Genomic DNA, 25,452 nt, shown 5'->3' with positions numbered 1-25,452 from the left:
CATCACCGCTCTGCTGTTAGGGCCGGCACTCAGTCAGTGCAGGAAGCAGACGCCGGGGGACGCGAAGGTGAGTATGTAGTGTTTGTTTTTTTACATTTTACACTGGTAACCAGGGTAAACATCGGGTTACTAAGCGCGGCCCTTTTTTCGGGAATATAAGACACACTTTACTATAAGGCTACTTTCACACTAGCGTTGTTCGTCGGACGTCTAAAAGTGTCATTTTGTGAAAAAAAACGCATCCTGCAAAATCTCCCGCAGGGTGCGTTTTTTCCCCATAGACTTGTATTGGCGACGCATTGTCACGCGTTGTGTACGTCGTGCGACGGTTGCGTCGAAATTTGGCGACACGTCGTCTGGAAAAAACGTTGATTGTAACGTTTTTTGTCTGCGCCAGGAAAATCCTGCGGCATGCGTCGTTGGCTAGAATGGAAGCCTATGGGAGCAGGATGCGTCGGGACACGTCGTATGACGGAATGCAGCGCTGCAATGCGTTTTTTTACACTGAGCATGCTCAGAAGCAGGATTTTGTTGCCAATTCACCAGACACCCCCAAATCTATATAAACCTGGCCTGGGCCTTCAACCCCAAATGTGCCAGCAAGAAGACAGCAGCCAACCTGAAGACAGACAGCCAGCCTGCCAGCATCTGCCCAGCCTGCCAGCATCTGCCCAGTCTGCCAGCATCCAGAGCCTGCCAGCTACAGAACCTCAAGCTGCAGGCTTCCAGCCAGTGTGAGTACTAAAACTGCCATTTTTGTGTGTGTCTGTGTGCATGTCTGTGTGTGCGTGTGCATGTGTTTGTGTCTGTATGATGTACTACTGAATACAGCCAGAGCTAAACCTGAATACAGCCAGTGGCCTGCCATCGTCCTTCAACAGCCAGCGTCCTGCCAGAGTCCAGCTCCAGCATGAGGCCTTCCACTGTGAAGACAGCCAGCGTCCAGCTCCAGCCTGAGTCCTGCCATTTTTGCGTATGTGTGTTGGTGCATGCGTGTGTGTACGTCTGTGTTTTTCTCCAGCTGTGTGCTTTTGTGTGTCTGTATCTGTGTGCTTTTGTGTGTGTGCGTGCGTTATGCCTGCACCTGTGTGCTTTTGTGCGTGTGCATTAGTTGTGCATGCGCCTGTGTGCTTTCGTGCATGCGTCTGGGTGATTGCGGGTGCATGCGTCCGTGCACGCACGTGCGGTGATTTCACATGCATTTTTTTTACTGTGATGTATTTACCAAGTAGTGTGGTCTGTGCAGCATGTGGTTTCAGTGTGTGAGCGTGTGTCTTGCATGTGTGTTTTGTTTTTTCTGTAAATTTTTTTTTTTTTTTTTTTATTGTTGAACACATTTCCAGTTGATGTACTAGTATTTAAAATAAAGAACATTTTAGCTCCTATTGTGATGGTAAAAAAAAAAAAAAGAAAATAAAAAAATAATTAATAAAAATTTTCTAAAAAATGTCCGTAGTATCATTTCACAAAGGTAAATTTTAAACTGGTGTATGTGCAAATGGTTACACATGCAATACTGTGTTGGTTCAGGGTTTTTTTTTTTTAAGATAAAAGGTAATCTAAAAAATTTTAAAGGGAAATTTAATTTTTTAAAGTTATTTTTAAAGGGATATTTTCAAACCACATATGTGATAAATACATTTTGAACTTGTGTGTAGGAATTTCAATTTTACAAGAGGGTTTTTTTTTTTTGGGGGGGGGGGGGTGATAGGGGGAAATGGTTTTACAGCTTGCACATACTATTGAAGTAGGTAATCCAGCTCAAACTGGTGTGCCTTGGATCTATTTGTTTTTGGGTTTGTTTCTCAAAACTGTTGGTGCTGGCCTGCATGAACATTGCTCACATAATTTGAGCAGGGTGGTTATTAAATCTATTAGATGAATTTGGGGGTGGGTATAACTATACATTTTTTATACTTACAGACCCACCAGGAACCCCAGCCACCTTTCCAATCCACCAGGAACCACAGACCACCTTGCCAGCCACCAGGAACCACAGGCCACCTTTGCCAGGGACCACAGCCACGTGCACACACAGCAAGCTAATTTCCAGATGTAAGTTTTGAAGACCCTAAATCTGCCAATTCAATGTGTATAGCAGATTACAAGTGTCTTTTTACTTACAGAGCCACCAGGGACCCCAACCACCTTGCCAGCCACCAGGAACCACAGGCCACCTTTGCCAGGGACCACAGCCACGTGCACACACAGCAAGCCAATTTCCAGATGTAAGTTTTGAAGACCCTAAATCTGCCAATTCAATGTGTATAGCAGATTACAAGTGTCATTTTACTTACAGAGCCACCCAGGACCACAGCAAGAGCGTGTAGCGGTCAGTTAAAAATGTTTAAAATTTTTTTGGGTGTTAGTTAAAATTTCTGTTAATCACTATATGCATTAATTATGTTTTCACAGGAAGCTGAAGCAGCCGAGGGGCTCTCAGAAGGGGACGAGACGGGTGGAGAGATGCAAGTAGCGGGCGCACAGAGTGTAAGTTGTGGTGAAACAGTTGCTTCACACATCACAGTGCACCCAACACAAAACAGATCATCATACATCACTGTACACATACAACATATGACTATATCAAAGATAACTATTTTTCTTTAGTTTTAGTCTGCTGCACATTCAGGCCAACGCCAGGAGGATCCTCCCAGCCGCTCCCGGAGTCGACGTGGTGGTCGCCGCCGCGGTCAGCCAGCAGTGAGTAATTTTTTTTATTTTTCTCTGTAGTTTTTGGTTTCAGTGTATTAATTTTTTTTTTCTTTTTAGTCTTCACAGCGTGCTCCCAACTCATAGGAAGTCCACGAGCGGGAGCAGCTGTGGAATATGGCTGACCGCAGGCATGCTGATAAGTATGTGACCCGTCGGCTCTGGGAGGAAGTATGCCAGAACGTATTGCCGAGGTGGGAGGACCTTGAGCCAAAGCAGCAGACTCAAGAATGTAAGTATTCACTTTTCAGTTGTGTTTTGAACTGAATGGAATGTGTTTTAATTAACACTTACTTTTATTCTTGTCTTTACAGGTGAAAGGGTTAGGAAGCGGTGGCGGTCACTCAGAGATCGCTTCAAGAGGGAGTTTAACCAGGAGATGCAGGCCCCGAGTGGCTCATCAGGACGTCGAAGGATTCGGTACAAGTATGGTTGTGCCCTGTCCTTCCTCCGTGAAAGTATGCTAAGTAGAGTGTAAGTATTCAACAGCCCATTGAATAAATCACCATGTTTACCTGTATAACTTTGTTTGGTTTCAGTCAGGGCTTTTCCCCTATCAATACATTAATTGTTTTTTTCTCTATTTCACAGCACCTTCTCTAGTCATCGGGCGCCTGCATCTACTTTGGACCCCTCTGGAGCGATCTCTCAGGAGTCCGCCACCGAGGGCCACGTCGGTAGACCCCACCCCTCTGACCCCTCGTCTGGCCCTTCCGGTACCTCTGCCCCATCCACCTCCACAAGCAGTGGAGCAGCATCGCAGCCTTCGTTACTTGAATCTGCTGGTCAAGACGTAGCGTTCCCTTTACCACACCCCTCTGATCCTGCCACCTCTAGACCACCATTAAGTTCGTGGCGGCAGTGACAGAGGGGTCCGGAAAGGAGCTATGCTCCTGAGTTCTTGCATCTGAATGCAGCCTTTTTTTTTTTTTTTTTTTTTTAATTTTGGGAGAGTAATTGACTGCTGGGTTCAACATGGTGCAAGCACGCATCAGTGAAAACAGCAGTCGCTTGGATAGGCTGCATCCAGATGCAAGTCAAGCTCCAAGCAACCTTTTTTTTCAATCTATGCTCAGGAGCATGGAAAAGCTTAGTCTTGACGAGCAGATGCAGGTAATGCACGACTGCCATGCTGCTCTACTGCGGGTCATGTCCAAATCCAAAACTCCCACACCTCCCCACACAGCCACTACAACTTTCCCTGCCCAGTCCCAATTCCCTGCCCAGTCCCAATTCCCACCCCAAGCCCAATACCAAACACAGTCGCAATACCCAACCCAGTCCCAATTCCCATACTGGCCCCAAATCCAAGTGTCTTCCCCAATGTTTTCTTCCTTGTCCACCTTAGCTTCCCCATTTAGTATTTCACCTACCCCAACAACACCCACCCCTGCTCAGCCTCCTGTTTTTTCCCCCTCTTCCACTACACCCCAACCCAGTAGGCTTTCCCCACCTATCGATGTGGTCCAACCTTCCAGCCCCTCCGCTACTATCTCCACCCCACACTTTACCGATTTGTAATAATTTGTATGCAGTTATATTTTACCCAAAAAAAATTACAAAAAAATGGTTTACAAAAAAAGTTTACAAAACAAAAAGTTTACTTAAAAAAAAAAAAAGTTTACCAAAAATAAAAGGGTAACCAATGAAAAAGGTTTACCAAAACAAAAAAAAAATATTTACCCCAAAATTTTTTTTTATCAAAAAAGTATCACAAATTTTGTATTGTAATATGTAAAATAAAATTTGGTTTGGTTTAAAAAGAATTTCTTTGTGAAGTGCCTTCATTTAACCCCTTCATGCCGCGGCCCTTTTTCGTTTTTGTGTTTTCGTTTTTCGCTCCTCTCCTTCCCAGAGCCATAACTTTTTTATCTTTCCGTCAATATGGCCATGTGAGGGCTTATTTTTTGCGGGACGAGTTGTACTTTTGAACGACATCATTGGTTTTACCATGTCGTGTACTAGAAAACGGGAAAAAAATTCCAAGTGCGGTGAAATTGCAAAAAAAGTGCAATCCCACACTTGTTTTTTTGTTTGGCTTTTTTGCTAGGTTCACTAAATGCTAAAACTAACCTGCCATTATGATTCTCCATGATTGCCATTACGAGCTCATAGACACCTAACATGTCTAGGTTATTCTTTATCCAAGTGGTGAAAAAAAATTCCAAACTTTGCTTTAAAAAAAAAAAAAAAAAAAAAAAAAAAAAAAAGGGCCATTTTCCGATACCCGTAGTGTCTCCAATTTTCGTGATCTGGGGTCGGGTGAGGGCTTATTTTTTGCGTGCCGAGCTGATGTTTTTAATGATACCATTTCGGCGCAGATGCGTTCTTTTGATCGCCCGTTATTGCATTTTAACGCAATGTCGCGGCGACCAAAAAAACGTAATTCTGGCGTTTTGGATTTTTTTCTTGCTACGCTGTTTAGCGATCAGGTTAATGCTTTTTTTTAATTGATAGATCGGGCGATTCTGAACGCGGCGATACCAAATATGTGTAGGTTTGGTTTTTTTTTTATTGTTTTATTTAGGATGGGGCGAAAGGGGGGTGATTTAAACTTTTATATTAATATTTTTTTCACATTTTTAAAAACTTTTTTTTTTCACTTTTGCCATGCTTCAATAGCCTCCAAGGGAGGCTAGAAGCCGGCACAGCCCGATCGGCTCTGCTACATAACAGCGAACATCAGATCGCTGCTATGCAGCAGAAATGCAGGTGTGCTGTGAGCGCAGACCACAGGGGGCGCTCACAGCTACCGGTGATCAGTAACCATAGAGGTCTCAAGGACCTCTATGGTTACCTTCCTGATGCATCGCCGACCCCCGATCATGTGACGGGGGTCGGCGATGACGTCATTTCCGGCCGCATGCGGTAGTTAAATGCATTTGACAGCGGCATTTAACAGGTTAATAGCGGCGGGTGAATAGCGATTTCACCCGCCGCTATTGCGCGCACATGTCAGCTGTACAAAACAGCTGACATGTCGCGACTTTGATGTGCGCTCACCGCCAGAGCGCACATCAAAGCAGGGGACCCGACATGCGCAGTACATGTACGGCGCATGTCGCGAAAGGGTTAAGTATGCTAACTAAATGTACAAAAACATTACACACCACACGTTAGAAGGTATAACATTTGGTTTATTACCCAAAATATACCAAAGTTTTGGACAGTAATTATTAAAAGTTGGTGTCAATAAAACAACTTTTTACACAGACCTTAAATCACCAAGACATGAAAAAAAGATGTCACACAATGTTCTCTTGCATGGCACCCTTCCCACAGGTGAAACAAAATACTCTGCTAAGTGGTCCCTCATTCTGGAAACAGAACCGGTGGAACGTACAGAGCTACTGTGACGTCAGAGAAGCACGAAGAGAGAGTGGACCCTCTGGGTCACGGTACTGATGCACCCAAGAACGAGCGTACCCGGGATGGGCAACCCCTATACAGGGATAGTGGGGAGCAGGCCCAAGGGGGTCAAATACCGCAACAGCCGGTACCAAGAGGGACGGCTCTGGAAGAGACTGGAGAGGGTGGACGGGAGAGAGGAACAAACAGGACTGTATGGGAAGGAAACGGGAAGCACAGAACGGAACACAGGAGACTGGACTAGGACAGGGAAGGAGACAGGAGGACAACACAGGAAAATAGCCTGAGAGCGAAAACTAGACGAGAGCGGGCAAGGAGTAAGAACAGACAAGGCCCAAAACTGAGTACAAACTGCACACAATAATCAGGCGCCTCCATTATAGAGGAGACGCCTGATAAAGCCCAAGGAGTTACCTGATTGGAGGACCCAGGAGCAGAGAGGACGCGGAAGGGGTTAAGAAGAGGGAAGAGCGCGCACCCGCGACCTAAGGCGCATGTGCGGAGCAGACGCCGGACGGAGGAAGGAGGAAGCACGGACACCACGCCGAAAACCCCGAGCAGCAGGAAGAGGGACCGAGGAACCAGCGCGATGCCCATGGCGGACGGGGACGCAGCGGGAGGAGCCGACGGAGGAAGCGGCCGCAGCATCAGAGATGGCCGGTATGACAGCTGCTGTTGTAATCCCACAGGGTGGTCTCCAAGTCCTCATCTTCCACGGAAACAGGCTCCTTGGAAAGTACATAGTTATGTAGGACCACGCAGGCCTTCACAACCTCATCCATGGTTTGTGTGTGCAGCCTTATGTGAGCAGCACGCACCACTTTGCAGTGAGAATGCCAAATGCACATTCCACCACTCTTCTTGCTCTTGTTAATCGGTAATTGAACACTCTTTTTGTTCGGGTCAAGTCTCTGCTTGAATACGGTTTAAGGAGATGTGGGGACAACTGGAAGGCCTCATCACCCACACAGACATAAGGCATAGGTGGTCCAGTTGTTCCTGGGAGTGCTCTTGCTGCTGGAAAGTCATACATGTCTCCATACAAACAACGGCCCATCGGTGAATTTTTGAATACTTGGGAGTCATTGGACCGGCCATAGGCTCCAATGTCCACAGCCAGAAATTTGCAGTTGGCGTCTGCAATGGCCATGAGTACGATAGAAAAGTACTTCTTGTAATTGAAGAACTCTGAGCCTGATCCTGCCGGTTTGGCTATGCGGATGTGTTTCCCATCTACTGCACCCAAGCAGTTTGGGAAATGGCACAGTTTCTCAAACAGTTCTGCACTCTGCAGCCAGATGTCCCTTGTCGGTTGTGGCATGTACTCCGTGTGCAAGTTATCCCATATAGCGCAGCAGGTGCCTTTTACAATTCCGGAAATAGTTGAACTCCAAGGCGGAACTGGTAGTGTAGTGACGTAAGGGATTCTCCTGTAGCCAAGAAGCTGTGAAAAAAAAAAAAATGTTTGTAAAAATTGCAGAGACTCACATAACATTTTTAAACAATTTACACAAATGTTACATATTTTTTTTAAGTTTCAAAAAATGGCACTGCAAATTTTTTTTGTCTGTTGTAGTGCATATTAAAAACAGCATTTTTACATCTGTGCATTCTTATGCAGCAGGTGTTAAAAAATTAGTAATGGCTACAAACAATAAAAAAATTATCATGCTCCAGAAAATGCAACGCAGTGTTTCAGCGCAGTATTTTGTGGAGCATGTTCACTGCTGATGTGAAGGTTTAAATATGAACAATGATTAAAAAATAAATAAAAAAAAAAAGAGCTTACCGCAGGGTCACCATCAGCCGCTCCGCCGGTGAAATGGAAAACCTCATCCGTGTGTCCTGCCTTTTGATGACATCCCCAACTTGTTCCAGCAACAAATCAAAATGCTCTTGCCTCATCCGAAGATAATTAAAAAATTTCTCCGGGTTCTGGCGCAACTCCATGTACAGAGTAGAATATACACCCCGGGTCATGCGCAGTGCATTAATGGGATGAATCCATAGTCTGCGACGTCGAGGTTGAAGCATCCTCCGTCTTTCTGCTGCCGCCTCCTTCTCCCAAACCATTATATCCAGGCGATTTGTCTCAAAAATCACATCGGTAACTACGTTTGCAATCCTCATAAGTACTCCTTCCATCTCTGCCACTTTCTCTAAACCCTTTCAAAGATGGTCTGTAAAAACATTCAATATATAGTTTTCCCTATTTTCCAGTAGCCAATCACATAAGGAGAGTCCCATTTTTAGGCATGGAAAACGGATCAGTCATAAAAACGGATGAAACGGATAGTAAAAACGGACACAACGGATCCAGTATTTCGACGGAACCGTCTAGCGGATTTACGACAGATCCGTCGAAATACTGTATGCGTTGAGTTCGTTTTTCACTATTTGTGACGCATCCGTCGATGCGTCGCACCGACGCTTTGAGACGTCCGCAGAAAAACGCTAGTGTGAAAGTAGCCTAAGGCGCACCCCAGGCTTAGATAGCAGAAAATAGATACACACAGCTCCGTCACCACATACACAGCTCCGTCACCACATACACAGCTCCATCACCACACACACAGATCAGTAGCTCTGTCACCACACACACAGATCAGATGCTCTGTCACCACACAGACACAGATCAGATGGTCTGTCACCACACACACAGCTCCATCACCACACACACAGATCAGATGCTCTGTCACCACACACACAGCTCCATCACCACACACAGATCAGATGCTCTGTCACCACACACACAGATCAGATGCTCTGTCACCACACACATAGCTCCATCACCACTCACACAGATCAGATGCTCTGTAACCACACACACAGCTCCATCACCACTCACACAGATCAGATGCTGTCACCACACAAACAGATCAGATGCTGTCACCACATACACAGCTCCATCACCACACACACAGATCAGATGGTCTGTCACCACACACACAGATCAGTTGCTCTGTCACCACACAAACAGATCAGATGCTCTGTCACCACACACACAGATCAGATGGTCTGTCATCACACACACAGATCATATGCTGTCACCACACACACAGATCAGATGCTCTGTCACCACACACACAGCTCCATCACCACTCACACAGATCAGATGCTCTGTCACCACACACACAGATCAGTTGCTCGGTCACCACACACACAGATCAGATGGTCTGTCACCACACACACAGATCAGTTGCTCTGTCACCACACACACAGATCAGTTGCTCTGTCACCACACACAGATCAGATGCTCTGTCACCACACAGACCAGATGCTCTGTCACCACATACACAGCTACATCACCACTCACACAGATCAGATGCTCTGTCACCACATACATAGCTCCGTCACCACACAGACACAGACCAGCTCCATCATCAAAACACAGGCCAGCAAAATCAAACACGCACAAGCAGGTCAGCCCCATCATCAACACATACACAGGTCAGCTCCATCATCAACACACAAACAGGGTGAGGTTATCATCGACACACACGGGGGTCAACTCCATCAAAACACACACACAGGTCAGCTCCATCAACACACAGGCCAGCTCCATCATCCACACACAGATCAGCTCCATCATCCACACACACACAGGTCAGCGCCATCATCAGCGCACACAAATCAGCTTCATCATCCACAGGTCAGCGCCATCATCATCCCACACAGAGGTCAGCTCCATCATCATCCCACACAGAGGTCAGCTCCATCATCATCCCACACAGAGGGTCAGCTCCATCATCATTCCACACAGAGGGTCAGCTCCATCATCATTCCACACAGAGGGTCAGCTCCATCATCATCCCACACAGAGGGTCAGCTCCATTATCATCCCACACAGAGGTCAGCTCCATCATCATTCCACACAGAGGGTCAGCTCCATCATCATTCCACACAGAGGGTCAGCTCCATCATCATTCCACACAGAGGGTCAGCTCCATCATCATTCCACACAGAGGGTCAGCTCCATCATCATTCCACACAGAGGGTCAGCTCCATCATCATTCCACAGAGTGTCAGCTCCATCATCATCCCACACAGAGGGTCAGCTCCATCATCATTCCACACAGAGGGTCAGCTCCATCAACATCCACACAAACACACACATAGGGTCAGCTCCATCAAAACACACACAGGTCAGCTCCATCATCAACACGTCAGCTCCATGAACATCCACACACAGAGGTCCGCTCCATCATCCACAGAGGTCAGCTCCATCATCAACACGCAAAAACAGGTCAGCTCCATCAACACATACACCGATCAACTCCATCAACACACAGGGCTCAGCTCCATCATCAACACACACACAAAATTTCCTTTCAGGAATGTGACTTATCACATAACTTAAAAAGGTCCTTCAGCTAGTTAGGACGGGTAGCATACATGCAGCATTAGTGATGTGCAGGACCTGGTAGCTTTATCTCCTGCCCTGCACTGATCAGCATCAGACAGGAGGAGAGCAATTGGGATTCCGCATCAGCGTTCTTCTCGATCATAGACAGCTGCGTCCACACTATAGGATGTATACTTTGTTGCTACAAAATGCGTCTAATAGTAAAAAAAAAAAAAAAAAATCTGTTCCGTTTTCAGAAACATGCTCTAGTGTAATTGATGCTGCAGAAGTGGCATATCTATTGAACAGAATAGGGACTAGGGAAACATTTTACAATTCCTTCAAGTATTCTGAAATACAATTTCTGACCTGTACAGGTACTGGATCCATGGCTGGCCTCTCAGCTTTCAGAAGTGGCTGCAGATCATCCTCATCTACACTTACTGCAGCATCTGCTGTGTCCTTTAGTATACCTCGGTGGCTGCCAAAATTTCGATAAAGTTGCAGCAAGTCGGGAGGCTTTGGGATATTTAACCCTACATCATCCCATAATTCAAAGTCCTAAAAAAAGGAAACCAAAATAAATTGAAACTAGCAATAAAATATGTAAAAGGAGGCATCATTGCATTTTGTAATCTACACACACTCACTGTTACGTAACGTGAAACAAAGTGGCAGAAGTATTTTATACTATATGCTGTAGTTCAAATTACTCTGTTGCTCTCAGATTGATGTATATGCAGAGAATGTTCAGAAGTACACTTCCAACAGGACGCGGTCCCATATCTCACTGTATGGGATAAGCCATCCATATGGTCGTATTGCAAATACTATTTTATTACTGTTTACCTTTCTATGGCACAGCATAGCATATTGCGTGGAATCCGAAGCTTACTTCCTAACAAAGGTTAAAAGGACATTCTGGAGCTTTACTTGATGTACATGAATTGAATAAAGAGTTGAGCTGCAGTTCCTTGCGACGGTCATTATACATATACATGTGAAACAATATCATCAAAACAGAAACCATATTTAAAGATATAAGTAAATTAAAGGACCCTATGCCTAATTTAAGTCTAAATGGACTCTCCTATACTGGAATGAACACTGAAAACATGGAGCATACAGTCCAAAATGTAATTCAAAAAGCCTTACTAAAAATACAAAAAGGCATGTACATATGTATAAAAAAAATCTAAAGCAAAGTCATTTAGAACGGAGACCAAGGTAGAAAAACGTGTGTATAAATACATAGTTAGGGCAGGGGAACTATCTAAATCAATTCAAAACAGAATAAAGTGCAAATGCTTTGTGTAGACCTCGTCACCAGAGATGCACAGAGGATACTGCACCACTACAAAGTGAATGCGTGCTTAATTTCAAAGCGTACTGTAATCTTAATGTAGAACTGCATCCATACAAACAATCAATATAAGCTCATACCCACTGTTGCCCATGTGTGGTACCACGGGGACAGCCCCTACATATATATTCCGTTCAGACCAGATATCTGACCACTGCCGAAGCTGAAAACAGATGATCGGTGGGGATGCCAGGTGTCTGAGCCCCACTAATCTGATACTTGTGACCTGTGTTAAGGATAGGTCATCAATATTGTAAGGCTGGACAACCCCTTTAATAGGAAACTCACGTACATGAAAATAGAATGCACCTTACCTGGTCATCATTTTCATCAGAAAAGGTTATAGAAGTAAGTTTGTTGTTGTTTTTCAATAAATACTCATTGACAAGGAAATTTAGTGCTCTTTTCTCAAGAGGTTTTATAGGCTCCTAGACAAAAAAAAAAAGTTAGGATTAACAAGGTCCATTTATTCACATTGTTTGAGCAATTTAGTAGTCTGGGTAAATAACAACAAGCCACCAATCAACTTACCCTCCTATGTGATGTTGCCAGTGTAAGGTTAGTTGTTAAAGGGAATCTGTCAGCAGACCTTTGCTATGTAATTACTAAGGACTGAGACCCCGATTCCAGCAATCATGATAGATTCACCGTTTCCTCAGCTGCAGATATAGCAGAGATCAATTGTTGAGCTGCGTATAACCCCGCACACACCTCAGCTTTCTGTGTACATTGTATAGTGACAGAGAGCTGCTAATCAGTGGTAAATGCATGGCTGGACAAGAAGGCATGAGGCCAGTTGTCCTGTAGTGATAATCATCTGCTGATAAAACAAGGATTGTATTGAAATGGAAAAACACAGCCCAGTAAGTGACACATTGCTGAAATCAGGGTCTCTGTTCCTACATTATGGTGATCTCAGATTATAAAAACAAAAACCTGTTGATAGATTCCCTTTAAAAAGTCAAATTAAAAGGGAATCTGAAGGCTGAGCATGGGCACCATGAAAGCCGCCAGGTAACGAGCCGCACTGGAGACTATTCAGGCAGTCAAATCCTCGGCAGCTTCTCCCCACCTGCTCCCCTTGAGTGACCAGTCTCTGCCTGCGTGTATATATAGGGAGAGACCTTTCAGTCTAGGGAGCAGGTGGGGAGAAGCAGCTGGGGACCCACCAGTCCAACTATTCTGCTGTGCGGTTTTAACACCAGTGGCTTGTAAAAGTATGTTGTTGTTTTTTCTCTGAAACACCACAGCTTTCAGAATCAAACATACCCGGCCATTGCCAGATACATGTGGCCTGTGGATCAACATTCAGGTTCCCTTTAAAATCTGAAAAAATATTAATGCCAACTATCATATCTGGCTATTATCTAACTTGCATGGAAATTCCTGATCCAAAACAAATCAGAAAGTCTCTTTATGGAAAGTTTTCGTAACATATGTAGCCACAGTGGATCCATCTGCTCTGTAAAAAGTGTTCCTACTTTAATAAAATATTCGAAACGCCAATAACTATCAAGTCCTAATAGTTTGCTCATATCAGCCATTTTTATTTTCAATGGGGCATGATGACCACATTTTACTGAAGTTACAAATCAATGCTTCTAACAGAGTCAAGTTTCAAGCACTGAATACAGACTTACCTGATAGCCACTTATTGGTGGGCACTAGAGTGAAGGGTCTCATTCCTTCTGGAGGAGAGCAATTTCGCATTGTATTCTCAGGGGTGCAGATGGGCTGACAGAATTTGATCATCATGTGCATTTACAAGCTAACATGCAGTGTAGTAAAGAAGCAATTGAGTGATTACAGTATAGTAATGTCAGTAAACAGTAGATATTGTGAATCGGTTTGCAAGACCCAGTCCAGCAGCCACGTCAGTAATCTGTGGCTGCTGGAAAGGAGCACTGAGGTCCGTCTCCTACCTGGGGCACTCACAACCCTTCTTTTAATTTGACGTTGCAGGAGGCTGGCTAATCAAAACAGGAACAATGAATAAATGACATTTTCCATATGTCTACCATACTTTACATCTGCATCTTTTTCAAATGTCACTTTATTGTGTTAGGATGTTAGAAGGGTTAAAAGTTTAGCAGCAATGTCTCATTTTTTCAACAAATTTACAAAACCTGTTTCTTTAGCGATCTATTCAAATTCGAATGGACCTTGAGGCGCCTATATATTGGAAACTCCCCAAAAGGGATATCATTTTAAAAGCCGCACCCCTCAAATACTCCACAACTATTGTCAGGAAATGCTTTAAAGGGAACCTGTCACCCCCACCCCCCACCAGGCGTTTGAAACTAAAAGAGCCACCTTGTGCAGCAGTAATGCTGCATTCTGACAAGGTGGCTCTTTTAGTTCTGGGTGCTGTAACTGCAGAAATAATCCGTTTTGTAATTTGTCCTAAATGCCTTTCTTCAGTCCTGGAGGCAGGCCTTTCCCACCTGCTGCAGACGCCACACAGCCGTCACTCAAGTCTTCTTGGCGCCGGGCGCCGCCTCCTCAGCGCTGTTTTGAAATCAGCCGGCGCCTGCGCTCTTTTGTCATGCCTTGGGCAGGTGCAGTGAGCGCTGCCCGTCCTCTGTGCTCATATGCAGTCTAGCTGACTGCGCCTGGGCGGCCGCCCTGCCTTGGAATTCCAGCCCCGCACTGTGAATAAATCAGAGCAGGGGGGGAAAGGCCTGCCTCCAGGACTGAAGAAAGGTATTTAGGACAAATTACAAAACGGATTATTTCTGCAGTTACAGCACCAATAACTAAAAGAGCCACCTTGTCAGAATGCAGCATTAGTGCTGCACAAGGTGGCTCTTTTAGTTTCAAACACCTTGGGGGGGGGGGGGGGGGTGTGACAGGTTCCCTTTAATCCCTCAGGTGCTACATAGGAAATAATGCAAAGTGGAATGAAAAAAAGAAATTCAATTTCTCTAAAAACGTTGTTTTAGCCCCACTTTTTTCACTTTTGTTAGCAGTAACACCAAAAACTGAACCCCACAGTTTGTTACCCACATTGCTATGAGTGCAGTGATACCCCACATGTAGCCAAAAGGTTCTGTTTTGGATAAACTTGGCTGAAAGATGGCAGACACCATGTCGCATTTGCAGGGCCCCTAAACAGCAGAAACCCCCACAAATAACCCCATTTTCAAAACTACACCCATCAAGGATTTTATCCAGGAGTATAGTGAGCATTTTGAGCCCACAGGTACTACACAGAATTTGATAACATTAGGGTATCATATTGAATATGTCGTCATATTGCCATTTTTATTTTTTTTAAACTTTTGAAAAAACCCTAACCCCAAGCCTAAAGACAAAGAATGATGGAAATAAAAATGTTAAAATAAAGAAATGTAATCTGACTAGGGGGCTTGACACGGGGGGAGGTGGGGTGATGAAAGGGGTGCACAGGGAGAGGCACAGCCCAAGAGCTCCCATATTTATTAGTTATTGAGCTTTTGATCACTGTGGTAGGGTCTGACACAGTGATCAAAATTTACAAACCAATAGGAATAATTCACGCGGTAGCCGGTGGGCAGATCTCGGTGCGCACACTGCATATACGCCTGCCATTTTGCTTCAGGAGCAGGAGGGTTGAGGGATGGTGGTTCCGATATTAAGGCTCCTGTGGGTGGCCTGGGGACACTTTTTCTCATGTGGTTGGGGACTGGAAAAAACAGCCCTTATTGTGTTCTCCAGGGTCTCAACTACCCCTGGCGGCTGAAACAATAGAGATTTTCCAACTCTGGGGGGCGCTATTACCTTATTCCCTTGGAGGCTGCCTTTTTATGTGCATCGGCGGGTGAAAGAGGTTAAAAAGCTGATAATCAAAACTTAGAACTGGAAATAGAGTGACAGAGGCTTCAGATCTACAATGGCTCTTTAGCAACACTTAGGCTACGTTCACATTTGCGTTGCGTCGGGCGCAGGTTTAGCGACGCATGCGTCATGTGCCCCTATATTTAACATGGGGGCGCATGGACATGCGTTGTCTAGCGTTTTGTGACGCATGCGTCATTTTTGGCGCAAGCGTCAGGGCGCAGAGGACGCTGCATGATGCAGTTTTTTTGCGCCAAAAATCATGCAAAAAATGGACGCATGCGTCACAAAACGCTGCGTTGTGCATGCGTTTTGCATGTGTTGTGCGTTGGGTCGCCGACGCTGCGCCGCAAAACGCAAATGTGAACTTAGCCTTACACATCAATTCAAACACTGATTTCACAGTAATTGAGGAACGGACTGACCATGTAAAGATATTGCTGGACTTTGAAATAGCTACAAGCTGGGGGGAGGGGGTGAAACCGTGCTGACAGATTCCCTTTAAGATGATAATTTTATTATCTAAACTTTGTGTCTGTACAACAGAAATATAGGTTTAGGTTTGTATTTTGTATGTCAGCCCTAAAGAAGATTGAAGATAAAAGCTGGCAATCTGCATGGTCTATATAGACAATACAGAGATGTGTGTGTTTGATGACAGCGGAGATGAATAGGAAACAATAGACAGAGAAACGCCATAGATTACAGTGTTTAGGAAGTGATCCTGTCCTGCCCCCTTCCCCCCATTGATCAGAGCATGACAGGGAATATGCATTCATCTGTCGCCTTATCTGTGAGCCCTACAATACTGAGTCATCCAAGACTCCAGCAGGAAAATAGAGAGTTCTTTAAAGAGGTTGGCCACTTTCACTGGTTAGTGCAGCTTTCCTCACAAACGGACCAACTCTTCTGTCTACAATATGGCTGCTGGTTGAAGAGCATGTGACCCGATCAGTCCATTAGCCTCCTCTTATATTGAGCACTTTAATAAGGGGTTGTCCAGTAGTGGATAACCCCTTTAATGACAGATAATCTGATGTTTTTTTGTTTTTTTCTGTGGGCCAACTGTGCAGTATAGAAATATTCATTAAAGTAATGACATAGGCAGAAATGCCATCACTTTATGATCAGTGGGGAACAACCTCTGGGTCCCCAATGATACAATAATAAAAAGGATATAGCGTTGATGTCTTCTAAGAGGCTTTCGCCAACCCAGTTGTACAGGTATTTGCACTTGCCCACTTTACTTGGATATGGTGGTTCTGCAGATCCCTGTACAGTGGATTGGTGGAGAGGTGCTGAATAGTGAGTGGCTTGGGTGCCCTCTTAGCTGGGAAGAACAATGAAGGAGCTAAAGTCATGAAGGCTTTTTTCACACTTCCGTCGGTACGGGGCTGTCGCTAAGCGTCGGCGCGACGTCCCGACGGACGTTGTTAAAATTCGGCACAATGTGGGCAGCGGATTAAGTTTTTCAACGCATCCACTGCCCATTCTAAAGTCCCGGGGAGGAGCTAGAGATCTCCGCCCAGGCATGTGCACTCCAAAGTGCAGGATGCGACGTACGAAAAAAACATTCCCTTGAACGTTTTTTCGTGACGACGGTCCGCCAAAACACGACGCATCCAGTGCAAGACAGACGCGACGTATGGCCATACATCGCGATCCGTCGGCAATACAAGTCTATGGAAAAAAAAGCATCCTGCAGGCACATTTGCAGGATACTTTTTTTCCCAAAACGACGCATTGTGACGGGTCTAAAAGGACGGAAGTGTGAAAGAGGCCTAACCAGGGTAGTGCATGCCCCAGACCTACACGAATCACAAACTGATGGGGCGTTACTGTAAGGATAGTATGGGAAAACATTAGTGATGAGCGAATATACTCGTTACTCGAGATTTCTCGAGCACGCTCAGTTGTCCTCCGAGTATTTTTTAGTGCTCGGAGATTTAGTATTTATTGCCGCAGCTGAATGGTTTACATCTGTTAGCCAGCATAAGTACATGTGGGGGTTGGCTGGCTGCTAGGGAATCCCCACATGTAAATCATTCAGCAGCGGCAATAAAAACTAAATTTCCGAGAACTAAAAATTACTCAGAGAAAAGACCCCCTTGAGTGTGGATCTTAACGTCCCACATCACTGGTTAATGTGGATTATAAGATTTTCACCAAGGTTTTAGCCACTAGACTAAATACTATAATATTAAACCTTTTACACCCTGACCAGACTGGTTTTATGCCCGGTAAATATACCTCTATTAACCCCTTCATGACCCAGCCTATTTTGACCTTAATCACCTGGCCGTTTTTGCAATTCTGACCAGTGTCCCTTTATGAGGTAATAACTCAGGAACGCTTCAACGGATCCTAGCGGTTCTGAGATTGTTTTTTCGTGACATATTGGGCTTCATGTTAGTGGTAAATTTAGGTCAATAATTTCTGCATTTATTTGTGAAAAAAACGGAAATTTGGTGAAAATTTTGAAAATGTCGCAATTTTCACATTTTGAATTTTTATTCTGTTAAACCAGAGAGTTATGCAACACAAAATAGTTAATAAATAACATTTCCCACATGTCTACTTTACATCAGCACAATTTTGGAAACAATTTTTTTTTTGCTAGGAAGTTATAAGGGTTAAAATTTGACCAGCGATTTCTCATTTTTACAACAAAATTTACAAAACCATTTTTTTTAGGGACCACCTCACATTTGAAGTCAATTTGAGGGTTCTATATGGCTAAAAATACCAAAAAGTGACACCATTCTAAAAACTGCACCCCTCAAGGTGCTCAAAACCACATTCAAGAAGTTTATTCACCCTTCAGATGTTTCACAGCAGCAGAAGCAACATGGAAGGAAAAAATGAACATTTAACTTTTCAGTCACAAAAATGATCTTTTAGCAACAATTTTTTTATTTTCCCAAGGGTAAAAGGAGAAACTGGACCACGAAAGTTGTTGTCCAATTTGTCCTGAATATGCTGATACCTCATATGTGGGGGTAAACCACTGTTTAGGGGCACGGCAGGGCTCGGAAGGGAAGGAGCGCCATTTGACTTTTTGAATGAAAAATTATCTCCATCGTTCGCGGACACCATGTCGCGTTTGGAGAGCCCCTGTGTGCCTAAACATTGGAGCTCCCCCACAAGTGACCCCATTTTGGAAACTAGACCCCCCAAGGAACTTATCTAGATGCATAGTGAGCACTTTAAACCCCCAGGTGCTTCACAGAAGTTTATAATGCAGAGCCGTGAAAATAAAAAATAATTTTTCTTTCCTCAAAAATGATTTTTTAGCCCGGAATTTTTAATTTTCCCAAGGGTAACAGGAGAAATTGGACCCCAAATGTTTTTGTCCAGTTTGTCCTGAGTACGCCGATACCCCATATGTGGGGGTAAACCACTGTGTGGGCGCACGGCAGGGCTCGGAAGGGAAGGCACGCCATTTGGCTTTTTGAATGGAAAATTAGCTCCAATCATTAGCGGACACCATGTCACGTTTGGAGAGCCCCTGTGTGCCTAAACATTGGAGCTCCACCACAAGTGACCCCATTTTGGAAACTAGACCTTCCAAGGAACTAATCTAGATGTGTGGTGAGCACTTTGAACCCCCAAGTGCTTCACAGAAGTTTATAACGCAGAGCCGTGAAAATAATAAATACGTTTTCTTTCCTCAAAAATATTTTTTTAGCCCAGAATTTTTTAATTTTCCCAAGGGTAACAGGAGAAATTGGACTCTAAGGCCATGTTCACACTTTGCGGTTTTTACCGCGGATCCGCGGCGATTTTGATGCTGCAGGTCCGCAGCAGTTTCCATAGCGTTTACATTAACATGTAAACCCTATGGAAACCGCAGTGCACATGCTGCGGGAAAAACCGCGCAGAAACGCAGAGGTTTACAACCCGCAGCATGTGACTTCTTTGTGCAGAATCGCAGCGATTCTGCACCCATAGAAATGCATTGTTCCGCTTACTTCCCGCATGGGGCTGTGCCCACGATGAGGGAAGTAAGCGAATAATGTGCGGTTGCTACCCGGGGTGGAGGAGAGGAGACTCTCCTCCAGGCCCTGGGAAGCCTAAATAGTGTAAAAAAAAGAATTCAAATAAAAAATAATGCTATACTCACATACATCTCAGCGCTGCACGCGGCTGTCCGGTCTTAGTTGCTGTGCGAGCAGGACCTGCGGTGACGTCGCGGTCACATGACCGTGATGACGCCACGGTCACATGACCGTGACGTCACAAAGGTCCTTCTCGGCACAGCATCTTTGGAACCGGAACGAGGAGATCCGGACATCAGAGGGTGAGTATAACCAATTTTTATTATTTTTACCATTACTATTGATGCTGCATATTGCCGCATATGCAGCATCAATAGTATAGGAGTAATCCCGCAGCGGAAATCGCAAAACAAACCGCGATAAATCTGCAGGGATAACCGCAGCGGTTTTGCCCTGCAGATTTATCAATTCCGCTGCGGGAGAACCCGCAGAGCACACCGCAAAGTGTGCACATAGCCTAAAAATTGTTGTCCAGTTTCTCCTGAGTACGCTGGTACCCCATATGTGGGGGTAAACCACTGTTTGGGCACACGTCGGGGCTCGGAAGGGAGAGAGCACCATTTGACTTTTTCAATGCAAGATTGGCTGGAATCAATGGTGGCGCCATGTCGCGTTTGGAGACCCCCTGATGTGCCTAAACAGTGGAAACCCCTCAATTCTAACTCCAACACTAACCCCAACACACCCCTATCCCTAATCCCAACCCTAACCACAACCCTAACCCCAACACACCCCTAACTCTAGTCTTAACCCTAATTCCAACCCTAACCCTCAGGCTATGTGCCCACGTTGCGGATTTGTGTGCGGATTTTTCCGCACCGTTTTTGAAAAATCTGCAGGTAAAACGCACTGCACTTTACCTGCGGATTTACCGCGGATTTCCAGTGTTTTTTGTGTGGATTCCTATTATGGAGCAGGTGTAAAACGCTGCGGAATCCGCAAAAAGAATTGACATGCTGCGGAAAATACAACGCAGCATTTCCGCACTGTATTTTCCGCACCATGGGCACAGCGGATTTGGTTTTCCATAGGTTAACGTGGTACTGTAAACGTGATGGAAAACTGCTACGAATCTGCAGCGACCAATCCGCTGCGGATTCACAGCCAAATCCGCACCGTGTGCACATAGCCTAATTCTAACCCCAATTCCAACCCTAGCCCTAATTCTAACCCTAACCCTAATTGTAACCCTAACCCTAATTGCAACCCTAATTCTAACCCTAACCCTAGCCCTAAGTGCAACCCTAGCCCTAAGTGCAACCCTAGCCCTAAGTGCAACCCTAGCCCGAAGTGCAACCCTAGCCCGAAGTGCAACCCTAGCCCGAAGTGCAACCCTATCCCGAAGTGCAACCCTATCCCGAAGTGCAACCCTAACCCGAAGTGCAACCCTAACCCGAAGTGCAACCCTAACCCGAAGTGCAACCCTAACCCGAAGTGCAACCCTAACCCTAAGTGCAACCCTAACCCTAAGTGCAACCCTAACCCTAAGTGCAACCCTAACCCTAAGTGCAACCCTAACCCTAAGTGCAACCCTAACCCTAAGTGCAACCCTAACCCTAAGTGCAACCCTAACCCTAAGTGCAACCCTAACCCGCGATCCTCACAGCGATCAAAATGTACAGGAAACGAATCTGCCGGCCAGATCGGGGTCTCCAGCCATGGCCGATGCTATTGCATCGGCCATGGCTGGATTGTAATATTTCACCAATTTTCATCGGTGAAATATTACAGATTGCTCTGATTGGCTGTTGAAAGTGAAACAGCCAATCAGAGCGATCGTAGCCACGGGGGGGGCGAAGCCACCCCCCCCCCTGGGCTGAAGTACCACTCCCCCTGTTCCTGTAGGTCGGGTGAAATTGGAGTTAACCCTTTCACCCAGCCTGCAGGAACGCGATCATTCTGTGACACAGCATATGCGTCACAGGTCGGATTGGCACCGACTTTCATGACGCATACGCTGTGTCACAGGTTGGGAAGGGGTTAATATTAGACGAGCCCAATCAGTAGTCCAATTTAGTTCTTTAGTGCCGAATAATAATTGGGCTCTGGCATCACAAGATGCAGCTAAAGCCTTTGACTACCTTGAATGGCCTTTTTTTATTTGCATGTTTGAGGAGATATGGCTTCGCGGCTAGGTTTCAGAAATGGGTAGGTGCAATATACGCAAAACCTAAAGCTTGTATAATTATAAATAATTCAGCATCAGAGTCATTTTCTCTATCTAGAGGGACAAGTCAGCGGTGCCCCTTATCCCCAGCTATCTTTGCTCTTGCGATTGAGGCATTGGCTATACACATGCGGTCCTCTCCAAATATTGTGGGCATAAATATAGCCGACCGTTTAGAGACTATTGGCTTATATGCTGATGATATGATTTTATTCATGGATAGGGCAGAAGAGACGCTCCCACATGTGGTTACTATAAATAAATTTAGCAAATGCTCCGGATTATATATTAACTGGGATAAATCCGCCCTATTGCCTCTCTCTCATAGCCCAATGACTCAACTTGCTACTTTGTCTTCGTTACTTATGGTGTCTCATTTTAAATATCTAGGTATTAACATATCCAAAGACAGTGAGCTTGATCTACAACTTAATATTATTCCTCTACTGGAATTAGTCAGAATTAAATGTGCCTCGTGGGGTAAACTTCCGCTATCTGTAGCTGGCCGTATAAACTTAATTAAAATGGTTTTACTTCTTTAACCCCTTAACGACCGCCGATACGCCTTTTAACGGCGGCCGCTAAGGGTAATTAAACCACAGCACCGTTAATTAACGGCGCTGTGGAAAAAGTGAATAGCCCCCCAGAGTCGGATTTTCTCTGGGGTCTCGGTTGCCGAGGGTAGCCGAGACCCCAGAGAACATGATTTGGGGTTTTTTTACCGACCCCGAGTTGCGATCGCCGGTAATTAACCGTTTACCGGCGGTCGCAACAACAACAAAAAAAAAAACGCGAAAAAAACGCGATTTGCCATTTAATTTCTCTGTCCTCCAATGTGATCGCACATCGGAGGACAGAGAAATGGGGTCCCCGATAGCCCCCCAATACTCACCTATCTCCCCCGGTGCTCCTTGTGGCTCCCGATGGGCGCAGCCATCTTTTTCCGGGGAAAAAATGGCGGGCGCATGCGCAGTATGCCTGCCGCCCGGCACCCGGATTTTCTTTGGGGTCTCGGCTGCCGGGGGTAGCCGAGACCCCAAAGAACATGATCGGGGTCGGTTTTTACCGACCCCTGTTTTGCGATCGCCGGTAATTAACTGTTTACCGGCGACCGCAAAAAAAAAAAAAAAAGCAATGTCATTCTCTGTCCTCTGATGTGAGCGCACATCAGAGGACAGAGAAATAGGGGGATTCGGGGACCCTGTTATACTTACCGGTGTCCCTGTTATACTTACCGGTGTCCCTGGGTCCTCCTGCTTCGTCTGATGGCCGCCGGCTTCTTGCTCCGGTAAGAAAATGGCGGGCGCATGCGCAGTGCGCCCGCCATGATCTGCCGGCCGGCAGAGGAAGATTCTTCCACTTGTTTTATTTTGGTCATTGCGAGATCCTATCACAGTGATCAAAATAAAAAAAAATAGTAAATAACCTCCCCCTTTATCACCCCCTTAGTAAGGAAAAAATAGAAATTCATACATTTTTTTAATTTTATTATTTTCCAATTAGGGTTAGGGTAGGGTTAGGGGTAGGGCTAAAGTTAGGGTTAGAGTTGGGATTAGGGTTTGGATTAGGGTTGGCATTAGGGTTACATTTGGGATTAGGGTTAGGTTTGGGATTAGGGTTAAGGCTAAGGTTGGGATTAGGGATAGGGGTGTATTGGGATTAGGGTTAGGTTTTGAGGTTAGGGTTGAGATTAGGATTAGGGGTGTGTTGGGTTTAGGGTTTTGATTAGGGTTATGGTTAGCTTTGGGATTAGGGTTAGGGTTGTTTTGGGGGTTAGGGTTGTGATTAGGATTATGGATCGGGTTGGGATTAGGGTTAGGGGTGTGTTGGGGTTAGGGTTGGAGTTAGAATTGGGGGGTTTCCACTGTTTAGGTACATCAGGGGGTCTCTAAACGCCACAGCCAATTTTGCGCTCAAAAAGTCAAATGGTGCTCCCTCCCTTCTGAGCTCTGCCGTGCGCCCAAACAGTGGTTTACCCCCACATATGGGGCATCAGCGTACTCGGGATAAATTGGACAACAACTTTTGGGGTCCAATTTCTCCTGTTACCCTTGTGAAAATAAAAACTTGGGGGCTAAAAATCTTTTTTGTGGGAAAAAAAAAATATTTTTTATTTTCACGACTCTGCATTATAAACTTCTGTGAAGCACTTGGGCATTCAAAGTTCTCACAACACATCTAGATAAGTTCCTTGGGGGGTCTAGTTTCTAGCACGTAAAGGGTTAATAAACTTCTTGAATGTGGTTTTGAGCACCTTGAGGGGTGCAGTTTTTAGACTGGTGTCACACTTGGTTATTTTGGTTATGAGAAATTGCTGGTCAACTTTTAACCCTGATAACTCCCTAACAAAAAAAAATTTTGTTTCCAAAATTGTGCTGATGTAAAGTAGACATGTGGGAAATGTTATTTATTAACTATTTTGTGTGACATATCTCTCTGATTTAAGGGCATAAAAATACAAAGTTTGAAAATTGCAAAATTTTAAAAATTTTCGCCATATTTCCATTTTTTTCATAAATAATCGCAAGTAATATAAAAGAAATGTTACCACTAATATGAAGTACAATATGTCACAAAAAAACAATCTCAGAATCAGCGGGATCCATTAAAGCGTTCCAGGATTATAACCTCATAAAGTGACAGTGGTCAGAATTGTAAAAATTGGCCCGGTCATCAAGTACCAAATTGGCTCTGTCAATAAGGGGTTAACTCAACTATTCTCTCCAACATAGTGCGGTGTTGATTCCTAAATCCTTCTTCACGAATCTACATTCCTTGACCACATCTTTCATATGGGGGGAAAGGCAGACCCAAACTTAAACGTTCTACTTTACAGAGGTCCAAACAGATGGGGGGGAGCGGCATTGCTGGATTTCTATTTATATTACCTAGCCGGACTAATTAAGGCTTTGAGTAAGTGGATGCCTGACAATCACCTACCTAACTCAGAAAGTCACTTAATGCATGCTGCAAAGGTGGACTGCCCATTAGGTTTCTTAGAAACAAATAAACCTGGTGTCCCTCGATTACTACCTCTACTTAAAATTAGCACAGTCAGTTAAGAGATAAATTAAAGTCATCCACTGAGGATATTATAGCAGAGATGTCACTGTGGAACAATTCTTATTTTCCGGTGTTGTTGGGTCACCCGTTTGCTAATTTTTGGATTTCACATAATGTTTTCTCGATTAAAGATTTGTATGATAATGGAGTATTGATGTCCTTTGAGCAAATTCAGTCTAATTATAATGTCCCAAAGTCCCAGTTCTTTCATTTTCTTCAGCTCAGATAAGCTGTCCAGTCAAATCTACGTTCTGCGAGTTTGACTCAAATTATCTCATTTTTCCCTTTGATAGGAATTCTTAAATCGCAAGGTCCCCAGGGTCTCATCTCAGCTTTATACACATACATGTTAACGGTGGGAACCAATTCTGCTATTGTGTCAATTAAGGGAAGGTGGGAAGCTCTCATTCCTGATGCTCAAGATGAGGATTGGGAGGAAATTCTTGAATCTCCGATTGGCGTGTCCCCATCAGTCAATAATAGAATGACCCAATTATATATCATACATCAGTCATATTTAACTCCATTGCAGCTCTTTAATATGGGTCAGTTTCAAACA

General features: G+C 44.7%; 1 protein-coding gene across 5 annotated transcripts in view; it reads right to left on the bottom strand.

The window, feature by feature from the left end:
* RELCH (RAB11 binding and LisH domain, coiled-coil and HEAT repeat containing) overlaps positions 1 to 25,452 on the bottom strand; it is a 204,264-nt gene that overhangs the window by 122,321 nt on the left and 56,491 nt on the right. For all 5 annotated transcript variants that reach the window (XR_013216939.1, XM_077269738.1, XM_077269736.1 and 2 more), the window contains 2 exons: positions 12,104 to 12,217; positions 10,796 to 10,987 (listed from right to left, as the gene is read on the bottom strand). Coding sequence is in view for 4 of the 5 variants with exons in the window: in XM_077269738.1 (XP_077125853.1) it covers positions 10,796 to 10,987; positions 12,104 to 12,217 (306 nt within the window). In the remaining variant the exon portion in view is untranslated. The remainder of the gene's footprint in view (positions 1 to 10,795; positions 10,988 to 12,103; positions 12,218 to 25,452) is intronic.

This window comes from Ranitomeya variabilis, chromosome 6 (assembly GCF_051348905.1).
Source record: "Ranitomeya variabilis isolate aRanVar5 chromosome 6, aRanVar5.hap1, whole genome shotgun sequence".
In the NCBI taxonomy this organism is placed as follows: Eukaryota; Metazoa; Chordata; class Amphibia; order Anura; family Dendrobatidae; genus Ranitomeya; species Ranitomeya variabilis.
The sequence above is the reverse complement of the archived record's forward strand: the minus strand, read 5'-3'. Positions and strand labels throughout refer to the sequence as shown.